The 14,010-nt window shown below is 42.6% G+C and overlaps 1 protein-coding gene across 1 annotated transcript in view; it reads right to left on the bottom strand.

The window, feature by feature from the left end:
• Positions 1–11,072, bottom strand: part of LOC309386770 (elongation factor 2-like) — a 53,775-nt gene extending 42,703 nt beyond the window's left edge. The window contains exon 1 of the mRNA XM_081942524.1: positions 10,869–11,072. Coding sequence (XP_081798650.1) covers positions 10,869–10,871 — 3 coding nt within the window. The 5' untranslated portion in view covers positions 10,872–11,072. The remainder of the gene's footprint in view (positions 1–10,868) is intronic.
• Between the last annotated feature and the right edge of the window lie 2,938 nt (positions 11,073–14,010).

The raw sequence follows: 14,010 nt of genomic DNA, 5'->3' as shown, positions 1-14,010 counted from the left end.
TAGTCTGGGCTGACATCATCAAATCATCAATTAAGGCACATCTTCTTTCGCAGATATTCGTGTTGATTTGCGGCAAGTGGTTTGTTAAGCATGTCTGCAATCTGATCATGTGTAGAAACATATTGCAATTTAACAAAACCTTGCTTAACTAATTGCTTTGTGTTTTGATAACGAATGTCAATGTGTCTGGACCTAGAACTTGTGAAATGTGACTCAGAAATATAAACAACAGATACATTATCTTCCATCACGGTGATTGGTCGAATCGGACGTGTCCAGATATCTGTGATCAAAGCATCAAACCACGTTAGAGAATTACAAGCATCTGAAACACAAGCATATTCAGCTTCAGTAGATGAACATGAAACAAAACTCTGTTTTCTCACTTGCCAGTAAACAGGACAACCATTTAGGAACATCATGTAACCAGAAGTGCTTTTGCGTGACTTCTTGTCGCTCGCCCAGTCGGAATCAACAAAACAAATCAACTTTGGTTGATCAGTGTGTGTTGGTTCTAGCAATAACTTCATGTGTTTAGTGTGTTTCAGGTATTTCAACAACTTCTTAATGCATGACCAATGAAATTGTGTTGCCTTACCTACGTGTCGTGATAAAAGATTAACACTAAGTGCGATGTCAGGTCTGGTCCAACTACTAATGTATAATAGTGAACCAATGACTGAACGATAAAGTGTTTGATCCTCGAACTCAGGACTTGGTTCATGTGTTAAGTTGTGAAAATCTGTTTGCATGGGTGTCTTTGTTGTGCTAGCATCTTTCATGTTGCAATGATGTAGAATGTGGTCAATTTTCTCCTCTTGTGAAAGACTAAACCCCTTCTGTGTCTTTTCAATTCGAACACCTAAATAAGTGCTAATGTGTCCTAAAGATTTTAGTGTGAAGTATCTCTGCAAACTTTTGGCAAAAATCTCACTCATTTTCTTATTTGGACCAATATAAACAATATCATCAACATAAACAAGAATTATCTCATATGCATTGTTAGATCTTTTTGTGAACACGCATTCATCAGTTTCGGACTTAATAAAGCCCATTGAATTTAGTTTGTCAGTAAGACATAAATACCACATTAAACCTGACTGTTTCAGACCATAAAGACTTTTGTTCAGGAACCAGGTATCCCCTTCTTGCTTTCGGAATCCTGGAGGGCTTCTCACGTAGATCTCTTCATCTAGGTCTGCATGTAGATAAGCTGTGTCCACATCAAATTGAAAAACTTCTAAACCAAGAATAGTTGCAGTGGTTAAAGCAATTTTTACACTTTCAGTTCTGACTGTTGGTGAGTAAGTGTTTGTGTAGTCCTCAGGATAACGTTGAGCGAAACCCTGAGCTACAAGTCTGGCTTTGTATAAAGACTCACCATTTGGTTTCTTCTTGATTCTGTAGACCCATCGGGTGCCAATGACTTTCTTATTTGCTGGAGGTTTTGCAGGTGTGAATACATTAAGTTTCTTTAAACTGTCCATTTCATCCTGCATTGCATCATACCATTTGTCTTGTTCTGAATCAGGAAGCTGTTTGATTTGTGTGAATGCCTCAGGAGGAAGAGTAACGTTGCAAATCAAAGGTACTGGTGTTTTTGTCAGTTGCCATGAATAACGTTGTGGAGGGATTCCTTTTGTGGCCCTCTTGGAGCGTCTAGGAACATCAGTCCAGTCTTCTTCTTCTTCATCATCATCCTCGTCCTCACGTTCGTCGCTAGCATCAGCATCCGCGGCTTGCGAAGACGGAACATCAGGTTGTGAAGAACTGGTAGAAGGAACATCTGCCTGCAAATTGTCATCAGGCTGCGTGGCATCTGGAACACCATCTCTAGGAAAATAAACTTCAGGATCATTGGAATGAATCCTGGACCAGTCAATGTCTTCCTCAAAATTAGCAGATTGTGAAATGACAATCACATGTTTAGTATCAATGAATTTGTACCATTTTGAATTATCATCAATACCCATAAATCTCAGTCTCTTTGCTACTGTACCTCCCTTTCTTCTTTGACTTAAGGGAGTGTTCACCATAGCATATGAACCAAAAATATGGAGGTTCTTGAGATTAGGCTTGTAGCCATACAGCATGTAGAAAGGAGTTTGATTGATTACACTGCTCCAAGTACGGTTGACAATGTAATTTGCATATTTGATTGCTTCACCCCAGTATGCGTTACTGAGATTGGCATCTTCTAGAAGACAACGCATCATGGTTTGTAGAACCCCTTGTCTTCTTTCTACGACTCCGTTATGAGCCGGTGTATATGGAGCAGATGTCTGATGAAGAATTCCATTCTTACGCATCCAGTCCTGGAAACGCTGAGACATGAATTCTGCACCACGGTCACTCTGGATTCTGGCGATGCGAACTTGGTATTGTGTAGAAACAAACGCTGCAAAGTCTTTAAAGATCTGAAAGGTCTCAGATTTCTCTCTCATAGGATATACAAATCCATATCTAGAATGATTATCTACAATTGTTAAAAAATACTTTCTGCCACCAAGTGTTGGTGGGAAAGGACCCACTATGTCAGTGTGTACCAAATCAAAAATGCGTGTTGACAGGCATGTAGCGTGTTTGGGAATTGCAGCCGCCTTGGATTTAGCCTTTTTGCAAACTGCACAATCCAAAAACACCTTACACCCCTTTAGATCCAAACCTTTTGCGAACTCCGGCATCTTTCTAAGAACACGGAAACTGGCATGTCCCAATCTTCTGTGCCACTTGTGAATACACCTGGAATGCAAAGGTTTACCAGTTAGTGAATTCTCAACATTAACAGTTTCATGAGGATCCTCAGGCTTGCTCTGAGCAATCTGTTTTTGTTTTCTCTGTTTGTTGGCTTTAGGAGCCTTTGGCACAGTAACATTTTCTCTCTCTGGGACAACTCTCTCTGGGTCTGCGTTATGCCTTTTTGGAGTTTGCATACTTGCCTGTGCTTGCCCTTTAGGCTTTGGCTTTAAGTAATAAACACCACCAATCAGCATGGTTTCAGCAACAATATCACCATCTTTAACTAAGTAACTTGCTTTTTCGAGGTGGTGAACCTGGAACTTTAACTCTCTAGACAAGTGACTTTGACTAAGCAAATTACTGGTTGCTGAAGGTATGTAATAAACATCAGGGATGTGTGTATCGAGCTCTTCAATGTAAACAGTTCCTTTTCCCATGACCTTGCAAGTGTGGTTGGTGAAGGAATACAGTTCTCGATACTCGGGCTCTGGTTCGCCCATCTCTGTGAAAAGTTCCCTTCTGTGGGTAACGTGCACAGCTGCTCCACTATCTAAAGTCCACAAAAGACGTCTGTCGAACTTTGGATCAGGTTGTGGAACGTTGGTTATGGCCAGTGTCGCAAGTGGAGCTTGTGGATCACGCCTTGGACCACGACGACCTTGTCTTCCGCCTCTACCTCTGCCTCTGGAATCTGTTCCTCTGGGCTGGTACGTGACGGGAGCTGGAACTCGTTGGGGACAATCCCGGGTTTCATGTCCCATACGGTTGCAGGTGTAGCACTTTGGCATCCTTGGAGCGTAGCCTCTTCCTCGGAAGGGACGTCTGGCTGGAGCCTTTGACGCTGGAGGCCGTTGCAGATGTGGGGTAGCTAACCTGATAGCTTCGTCTTCCACTAAAAGTCTGCAAACGTGGTTAACTGTGCGTTGAGCAATAGGCACGTAGTTAATCTTTGCAACAGCATCTTTCCATTCATAATTCAACGAGTTAATGATGATGCTAATCATTTGGATATCATCGATTACATGGCCATTTTGTCTCAATTCACTTCTCATTCTTTTCAGTTTGGTCAAATGTCCACCAATTCGTTCACCAGGTTTCAACTTCGAACCATGGAACTCAGACATGAGCAAACATGAGGATTCAATTGAAACGGGCCTGTAGCAATCTTCCAAAATAGCCCATATTTCTTGGGCAGTTGCATCAGGTGGAAAGATACCTTGGATCTCATTTTCCATTGACATGAGTAAAGTCGTGATTGCTGTTTTCGAGGTCTCTTATCGCAGGTGTCCAGGGTTGACGGGGAGGATTAAAAACCATGGAATATGTGCCTTCTCTTCAAAGCAAGAGCGCAATTTCACTGACCCAGGCTTTATAATTCTCTCCTGACTCCTTTAATTTGGACTCACCAGTCAAGGGGGTGACTGTGAATACCTGCTGAGGAACAATTTGTTGCTCTGGTTGCAAATCTGGTTGTTGAACCAGGGGATGCTGGGGTTGCATCATTGGCCTTTGCGTGGCAACATCAAATTGGCTTCCTCGAATTCGCCTTTCGCTTTGCCTTTTTTCATCTAGGGAGGATTCGACACCGCCAGGGGGTGGGGGCAAAGTTTGGGCTTCTGTAAAACTCATAGACAGATCTCTAAAAATCTGGTCCAATTGCTTTATCTTTTGCTGTAATAATTTTTCTCCGCCAGCAGATGGCAGTGCAGCTTCACTTTTTGGCTGCCTCTCCTTTCTATACGTATGCGGAAGTTCAGTTGACTCAAAGGGACCACGTGACCTCGGTGACGTGTACATGTCTCTTTGTTCTAATTGACCAATGAACTCTGTGGGGTGTGTCTTAGGCTGTTGTTTTGAAGACAAGATGGCGTCCTCAGACATTTTGGGAGTGGGGGAGCTTCTCCTACTTCGCCTTATCTCTTCAAAACACACTCTCGCCTCCCTAGCATATTTTTCAAACAGCTTTATTTGATCAAGATAGCTTTGCATTTCTTGCTCATCATCTGGGGGGATTTCATAAAATCTGCTTTCTGCGTGGAAGGATTTTTTTTGTGCCGGCAGTTGCCATTCATCAATTGTTTGATAATCTGCGAGGGTCTGGGAATGGAGTGGCTCTGGCAGAGTGGGAAGTTTTGGCTTGGCCCCCAAAAATTCATAATCTCCTGGAGATATTTTAGAAGGAGGAACCACTGACCTCGTTTCGTGGATGTCGCATCCTGTAGCTCCTTCCCCCATATTTGGCTCGGCACTTTGTTGCTCCTGGAGTACGTTTGAAGGTTTTTGCTTCTCTGTGTCCGAGGAAGCCTCCTCGTCAGAGGAAGCTGATTCATCTGTGCTCGCCCCATCTTTCTTTTTCTTCTTTGACATGGCTAATTAGCCTTAGTCGGTTATCTTTAGATAGCATGAAGGGAAAATACAGCCATAAATTGTAGCCATCTCAGCTTGTATCATCGAACCATCCTCTGCTACCAAGTTGTCTGGGGAAAAAAATGCCCTGGGAAATCTGAGATCAATGGACCGTGGCTGATTCCCTTCCGCATATCTTTTGAGATATTGAGAAAAAAATAAGTCTTTTAAAATATTCTAATTAATAAACAAACTTTAATAATAAAACAATAAAAGTAAATGAAACAGAAATAACTAATTGGTTACATTTTGATAATGAAAGCTCCGTCAGCCAAAGTTGGCTGCCGAACAAAGAAGAGAAGAATTTTTGGAATGTGTAACGCGTGCGCAATAAATCACTTTCAGATAACATTTTGTTTTATGACCTGCGCAATAAAGCTTTCTTAGTTTAACTCTTGAGTGTCAATTCAGGCAGTTCAGGCCTAGCAAACTTTTTAACATCGTGACAGCTTCTTGTTCTACCCTCAGGTGCCTTGGAGAATAGTTTGACTCCCTCTTTGTGGCAACCCCTGAGATATTGTAACACTGCTATCATGTCTCCCCTAGTCCTTCTTTCTCTTAAGCTAGACATACCCAGTTCCTGCAACCGTTCTTCACATGTTTTAGTCTCCAGTCCCCTAATCATCTTTGTTGCTCTTCTCTGCACTCTTTCTAGAGTCTCCACATCTTTTTTACATCGTGGCGACCAGAACTGAATGCAGTATTCCAAGTGTGGCCTCACCAAGGCATTATAAAGTGGCATTAACACTTCACGTGATCTTGATTCTACCCCTCTGTTGATGCAGCCTAGGACTGCGTTGGCTTTTTTGGCAGCTGCTGCACACTGCTGGCTCATATTTAAATGGTTGTCCACTAGGACTCCAAGATCCCTTTCACAGTTACTACTACTGAGCAAGGTACCACCTATACTGTACCTGTGCATTCCGTTTTTGTTGCCTAAATGTAGAACCTTACTCTTTTCACCATTGAATTTCATTTTATTAGATAGTGCCTAATGTTCAAGTTTGTCAAGATCCTTCTGTATCTTAAGCCTATCTTCTGGAGTGTTGGCTATTCCTGCCAGCTTGGTGTCATCTGCAAATTTGATGAGTTCCCCATTTATTCCCTCGTCCAAATCATTGATGAAGATGTTGAAGAGTACTGGGCCTAAAACAGAGCCTTGGGGTACTCCACTGCATACTTCCCTCCATGTAGATGCAGTTCCATTGAGGACTACACATTGAGTGCGGTTGGTCAGCCAGTTACGAATCCATCTGGTGGTGATGCTGTCTAATCCACATTCTTCTACTTTATCTATTAGTAGGTTATGGTCTACCTTATCAAAAGCTTTACTGAAGTCCAAGTAAACTATATCGACGGCACTCCTCTTGTCCACTAATTTTGTCACATTATCAAAGAATGAAATAAGATTAGTCTGGCATGATCTGTTTTTGACAAATCCATGTTGGCTTTTGGCTATTACTTTGTTTGCTTCTAGGTGTTCGCAAATTTGTTGCTTGATTATTTTTTCCAGAATCTTTCCTGGTATTGAGGTTAGGCTGATAGGTCTGTAGTTTCCTGGATCTAATTTTTTCCCTTTTTTGAAGATGGGAACCACATCAGCTCTTTTCCAGTCCTCTGGTAGTTCCCCGGTGTTCCAGGATCTCTGAAAGATATAATTCAGTGGTTCTGAGATCTCGTCTGCTAGTTCCTTCAGAACCCTGAGGTGTAATCCATCCGGTCCTGGTGATTTGAACTCGTCAAGGGTAGACAGGTGCTCACTTACCATTTTCTTCCCTATTTCAATTTGTGTTCCTAATCTGATTTTTGTGGTGCTGCTTTTGATAGGTTGGACTGTTTTATCCCTTTGTGTAAAGACAGATGCAAAACATGAGTTAAATAGTTCTGCTTTCTCCCTGTTGCTTGTCACCTTCTTGCCACTTTCTCCTAGCAATGGACCAATTGTTTCCTTAACTTTTTTCTTGTTTTTAACATGTTGGAAGAAGCTTTTTTTGTTAATTTTTACTTTTGTGGCAAGCCTTTCTTCATTGTGAGCCTTAGCTTTTCTCACTTCATCTTTACAGGCTCGGGCTATTTGCTGATATTCTGCCTTAGTTATGTCCCCCTTCTTCCACTTTTTATACTTACCTTTTTTGTCAGATAGTTCTTTATGCAGCCATGCTGGTTTCTTTTGGGAGCTATTATTTTTCTTCTTCATTGGTATTGTGCTAGACTGGGCTTTTGTAATCTCATTTTTCAAAATTTCCCAAGCTTCTTGAGTTGTTTTCCCCTTGAGGATTCTCATCCATGGAATTTTTCCCAAGCTCTCTCTAAGTTTATTGAAATTAGCTTTCTTAAAGTCCAAGACTCTAGTTTGACTTTGTTCTACTACTTGTGTTTGGATAATGTTGAATTCCAATATTGCATGGTCACTTGCCCCCAGGGTTCCTATGGCTTCAACACCTTCTATCATTTCCTCTCTGTTAGTGAGAATTAAGTCCAATATGGCTGATCCCCTTGTTCCCTTCTCTACTTTTTGGAAAACAAAGTTGTCTGATAGGTTTGTTAGGAACATGTTGGATCTTCCACTTGGTGCAGAGTTTGTTTCCCAGTTTGTTTCAAACTGACACAGACTATCTTAAGACTCTTAGTTTACGACACATTGATTTGGGAATATGGAATGGGATGGAATGGAATACAAATTAAATAGAAAAGAATTAGAAGTAGTAGAATTAGGAATAGAATAGAAAACATGGAATGGAATGGAATAGAATAGAAAACATGGAATGGAATGAAATGGAATGGAATAGAAAACATGGAATGGAATAGAAAACATGGAATGGAATAGAAAACATGAAATGGAATGGAATAGAATAGAAAACATGGAATGGAAAACATGGAATGGAATTGAATAGAAAACATGGAATGGAATGCAATAGAATAAAAACATGGAATGGAATAGAATAGAATAGAAAACATGGAATGGAATAGAAAACATGGAATGGAATGGAATAGAATAGAATAGAACAGAAGTTAGAAACAGTGCAGAGAAAAGCAACAAAGATGATGAGGTTGAAGGCTAAAACATATGAAGAACAGTTGCCGGAACTGCGTATGTCTAGTTTAATGAACAGGACTAGGGATGACATGATAGCAGTCTTCCAATATTTTAGGGGCTGCCTCAAAGAAGAGGGGCTCAACCTATTTTCCAAAGCAGCAGAAGGCAGGACAAGAAGCAATGGACGGGAACTAATCAAGGAGAGAAGCAACTTAGAACTAAGGAGAATTTTCCACACAGTTACTAGACTTAACTAGTAGAACAGCTTGCCTCCAGAAGTAGTGGGTACTCCATCATTGGAGGTTTTTAAGATGAGATTGGACAGCCATTTGTCTGAAATGGTAGAGTCTGCTGCTTAAGCAGGGGGTTGGACTAGAAGACCTCCAAGGTCCCTTGCAATTCTGTTAATAACACAAGTCTTTGCCTCAATTCACATTGCGCATTTGCACCTGTTAATGCTGGATTACAAGGGAGCTGGGAAGTTTGTGGTTCAGAATCTTTTTCAGAATGCAACCACTGTCATATATTGTATGAATATGTCCACTATCTTAAATTATAACATGGATTATTGGGGGGAGGGAATGCATAGGGAAGTACATAAACCCGGCAAAATGTGGTTTATACACACGAATTGAAATGCTACCTGAAACTCAGCCATTTTGTGCAAATTTCTGTGGCAAAACTCTAGGCATTTATTTGGAAACTGGCTCTATTTTAGACAGTTCAAGACATTTCACAATAAACCCAGCAAGGATTAGGACACATGAACGTAAGAAATTACTGCTTTCTGTTAAAATATGCAAATATTATACTAAATAAACCAGATTAGAGCCACAGTCTTAGAACAAGGATGATGTTATGAGTCTACCTTACAGGTAAGGATTACTGAAAAAGCATGTAACACAGTTAAGACTTTAAACACTCTAAATATGAATTCTTATCCTTGCAATCCACCTTCATTCTGTCTTCGGGTAAAATGCAAAATCCTGATTGTGTTTCTTTAAATATGCTTGGTACATTTTGCAGCTATTTAAAGCTATGCAGATGGGGGTAGGGAAACTATCCCCCCCCCCCAAACATTCTTGCAGTTCCTGCTGCAGTATAAAAGATAGTAAAAAAACACAGCTAATTTTTTACTGGACAACTCAGAGAATTGGCATACAAAAAGATAGCAATTTAAAAGAGAAAATACAGAATGTGTTCTCTAGCTCATGCTATTCCTTAAATAACCTTGTGCAGTGTTTTAGGGCACCCACAATAGTCACTGCAATGAACATATATTAAGATGAGCATAAACAGATGATTTTTTTAAGTAAATGAGTAATAGAGGAAGGAGGTCATTTACAAAGATATTTAGAATATCAAGAAAGAAGTCCATATTTATAATATAAATTATTTTTTTTGGGGGGGGGGAATATAGCAAATATATCAGCTTTGGGGTTCTGGATACATACAGGACATTCTTTCATTTCTTCTGAGTTCCAGAATAGCCCTTTTTCAGACCAATACTGTAAACAATGTCAGCAATCAAAGGAAAATCCCCTTGACTCAAGGAGAAAAAAAAGCCACAATCATACAATAATGTCCAACTCACATTGAGATTTTGAAAAATAATGTTAGAGGAGATAGTGGCAGGGGAACAGGACTTTCACTGCTAAGATGCTTCAGCAAATAATTACAACAATGATAATAGTCTGGAAAGTGAATATCGCAATATCGGGAGACCGCAGCCCAGAAGAGAAAGAACGGTAGAAAATCGCAAAAATCCAAAGAGCCACAAACAGAAGTAAGAGAACAACTGTGGCAAAAGGAAGCAGAGATAGTAAGTATCCATAGCAATCAATAGGTGTCCTTAGGTGCAATCCCAAAACATCTGGAGCGTTACTTGAACCACCACTGGCTTTGACAAAATCCTCAATTGCAAAAAGGCAGCCTTGGAACACTTGACACCCTGCAACTATACCATTATTATTAAAGCACACCTGCCTATCCCGGAGTGGTTTGGGAAGGACCCCCATAGGTGGACCCAAAGGCCCAAATCCAGCCCTGAACATCTGGCTGGCTGTTGCAACCAAACCCTTCAACCCTCATAAAATTATGCCACGGATGCCCGAATTAACTTCTCCACCCCCAAGAATTCCCCCTTCCCTGGTCGTAGCAGATAAAACATCCAAGTGGATCTTTTATCAGCTGGGTTGGGCTCGTCTTCAGCGCAAGGGATGATGGGCTTTGTAGTCCCTCCAACCCAGCTGGGAAGCAGTGCAAGGAGACACCCCCCCTCCCTCTACCTTCCCCAGCCTACCCTAGTGGGCAACCCAGCTGACCCTTTTATCAGGACTGGAAGGGAAAGAGGCACCCAAAGAAGTGGGTGACCCACACTGGCAATTCCTCTCCCTTCTCTCCCCACCATACCCCTCGTCCTCTAGGGAGGATGTCACTGACATCATCCTGACATGGGTCCTGCAATAGGAATGACGGCGGCGGCGGCGGCGGCAACGGGGTGGGGGGGAGAGCAACTGCCCTGAAAAATGGCTGTCGGAAGAGGCCGGGGCCAGGGTGGGGTCTCCGAGAAAGAAAGGCTGGTACGGACCCCCGAGGGCGCCCGCCTCACAAAATGGGGCCGCGAGGGGGTCGCCGGCCTTCCCCCCTCGGGGTATCGCGCCTTTCCGCCCGGGGGATCGCTCACCATTTTGGCGGATGGTTCTAGATTGCTCCGCGCCGCCGACTCAGAAACCGCCGCCGACGACGACTCAGACCGCGGAGGTCAGAGAGAGCCGAAGAGAGGAGAAGGAGGGATTAAAAAAAAAGAGGCCAAGACTACAAACGGGTGCGGGGAGGGGGACTCCTAGAGCGGACACAACAAAGGCGGAGGGGGGTGAGGGGGACCCTCTGGCATGCAGATTTGCAGTCTATGGTCTGCAGCTCGGGCTCTGGGAGGGAGGGGGGCGACGCGCGGTCCTCCGGAGAGTGCGTTCGTTTTCCCACGCTCCCCCCCCCACCCCCGCCGCGCCGTTATCTTCACGGCGCAGCGCCGGGTGTGCAAAGGGAGGGAGCGACACGTCCTTCTGCCACAAGCAGTCCAGGCATCTCTGGGCTTACAACAGCCCCTTTAGTGTCCGTTCAGAGGTATAACGGCACTGAAAAAAATGTGACTTAACTTAGGACCGTTTTTTCGCAGTTACGACCGTTGCGGCATTCCAACCCCCCGTGGTCACGTGATCGAAATTCAGCTGCTTGGCGACTTGATGACTTTTGCTGTGCCCCCAAGATCATTGCGATCCGTTTTTGCGACCTTCTGACGAGCAACGTCAATGGGGAAGCCAGATTCGCAAGAAAAGTCATAAAACGGGGCAAGACTCCCTGAACAAATCTCTCTTTTTTTCCCAATTTTATTTTGATTCAAGCATCATCTTTCATTAAACAGTGTGTCCCCTGGGTACAAATGTTTTGTGCCAATATTTTATACAATAACAATTACAATGTACAGTCATGTTTATTATATATATACTTGACTTAATACTAATATTAATATATACCATACCTATCATGATAAGTATAATCTTTATTGTCATTGCACTTAAATACAACGAAATTGGTTGCAACCACTAACGGTCCTCTTCTTAACTTATTTAACTTTATTAAAACATTCTCTTTCACTCCTGATTTTTTTCCACTTTTCATATTTATTCTCTTAACCATTGATAAAATAATTCCCATGTGTTATAATCATCAAATTGTTCCTTCTCTTTAATTTCAAGTGTTAAACCTATTCATTTCTGCACGTTCTAATCTTTTCCTAATCCCCTTCTCATCCAAATGTTTCTTAACTCACTTAATGCCTATGGAGATTCTCAGCCATCCAGGTCACTGTTGTTCCGAATGTGCTTTTTTTTCCAGGAGGCAATAGTGAACTTTCTGGGTTTTTCTTTTGAAGACGTTTCCCTTCTCATCCAAGAAGCTTCTTCAGTTCTGACTGGATGGTGGGGAATGGAAGGGTTTATACTCTTTGCAGACAGCTGGTCATTTGCATCCTTTTAGAGGATACTTGAGGCCACTTGGAGGTTTGTCTGTGCCCTCAGGGGTCACCTGAGTAGTTCAAATGGGCATGGAAACTTCTTGGAACTGTTCAAAGGACTGTTGTAGATTGGAGATAGATGATGTTGTATCCCTCCCCCTTGGGGCTGGGTTCCGGCAGACATTATTGCTGGTTTGCTTGTGTGCGCGCTTGCACAGTGCAATTAAAATTGTTCTGCGCATGCACAGAACTGAAAAACAAGATGGCAGTGTCAGGGGTAAATTGAGCCCTGTAATTAACGAGGTATGAATCATGGTATTTCCCTGAAGTATACTTCTTAAATAAGCAAAATAAACCCGAGATATATTCTAAGAAAAAACATTTTATTGTAAAGAAAGCACAAACAAAACTTACTAGCTAAATGATTACATTTTGGCAGAGTTCCTGTCTGCCTTGGCAGACGAACAAAAGAAAGTAAAGTGTGAAAGAAAGAATGTGGAATGTGTGACATGCGCAGTGAAGCTTAGAGATAAGAATCAGATCAGTCTACCTTATGTCTTAGAGTTGAAGCACAGCTGGCAAACCAAATAAACGCAGTGACAGGCAGTGCCTATGGCATGACCTGGGAAACTGGTTCAGGGGTATGGGAAGGCTGGGTCGCTGCCGGTTCCAGTGACCCAAGCCACCAAACCACTACCGGTTCGGCTGAACCAGTCCAAACTGGTAGGAACCCACCACTGTTCCCCCTCTGTTGAGGAAGGGCTCTTCCATTGTGCCATAGATGGCCTCTTTAACCCCTCACAAACGACCAGCTGTCTGCAAGTAGTATCAATCCTTCCTTTCCCCACCATTCAGTCAGAGCTGAAGAAGCTTCTTGGATGAGAAGTGAAACCTCTTCAAAAGAAAAAAAACCGAGAGAGTCCAGTTGCCTCTTGAAAAAAAAAATCACCTTTGGGACAAATGTCTCACTTAACGACACATATTGTTGGGCTCAATTGTGGTTGTAAAACGAGGAATACCTGTATGATCACGATTGGTGTTTGCAAGATCAAGGGGCACAGCGAGCGTCGTAGGAGTAAACAAGCTTTTGAGGATTCACTGGGCACCCAAGGCACGAAATATAGATGGGCAGCGAATGGGAGCAAGGTGTAGCCAACCATGGTTAATTTCCCATTTGGGGATGTTGGAAGAAATGTCCTTCTGGGCTCAGTTCCAAGTTGGGGAAAAGACACTGGAAGCAGGGAGGCTGCTTGGAAAGATGGTTTAATGGTGGACAGGATCACATGGATTGATATCCTGAACAGAGACATGCTTCCAGATGTTGGGTGAAGAAGAAAGAGGCAGAGATGCTGAAAGTCCCTGGTTTTATGCCCTCTCTGGCCTTTGATCTTGATCTTGTATTCTGATTGGTTGTCAGGCCATGCAGGGGCAACTCTCTAGGCTGTGAGTCCATATTTGATTGAGCATTGCTTCTTCCCATGTGCCCTGTGGTGAGATGGGTAAAGAGCTAATACTATCATGCCTTAATGCCATCACCCTGGAACTGAAGGGGGAGATCTGTGTTATGTAGAATAGACTGGCCCAGGCTTTTTAATGGCCCATTGACAAAGGTGGGGGCTATTAAGAGTGAGTCTGCTTCCTGCCTTAAAACATGTTTCTCCATTTCTCATCAAGGGAAATATAATATTCTGCCTTTTCAATATTTCCCAGGATATTTCATTCTTCTAGGAGTGGGTGGGTGGGTGCTAACTTTCTACAGGGAAAAGATTAAATTCGCTTGTGCTAAAAGCCATCTCACTGTTTAGGCATAACG

The sequence above is a fragment of the Natrix helvetica genome (genome assembly GCF_964273705.1).
Source record: "Natrix helvetica genome assembly, chromosome: 2".
Classification (NCBI taxonomy): domain Eukaryota; kingdom Metazoa; phylum Chordata; class Lepidosauria; order Squamata; family Natricidae; genus Natrix; species Natrix helvetica.
This window is presented reverse-complemented; position numbering and strand designations above follow the sequence as displayed.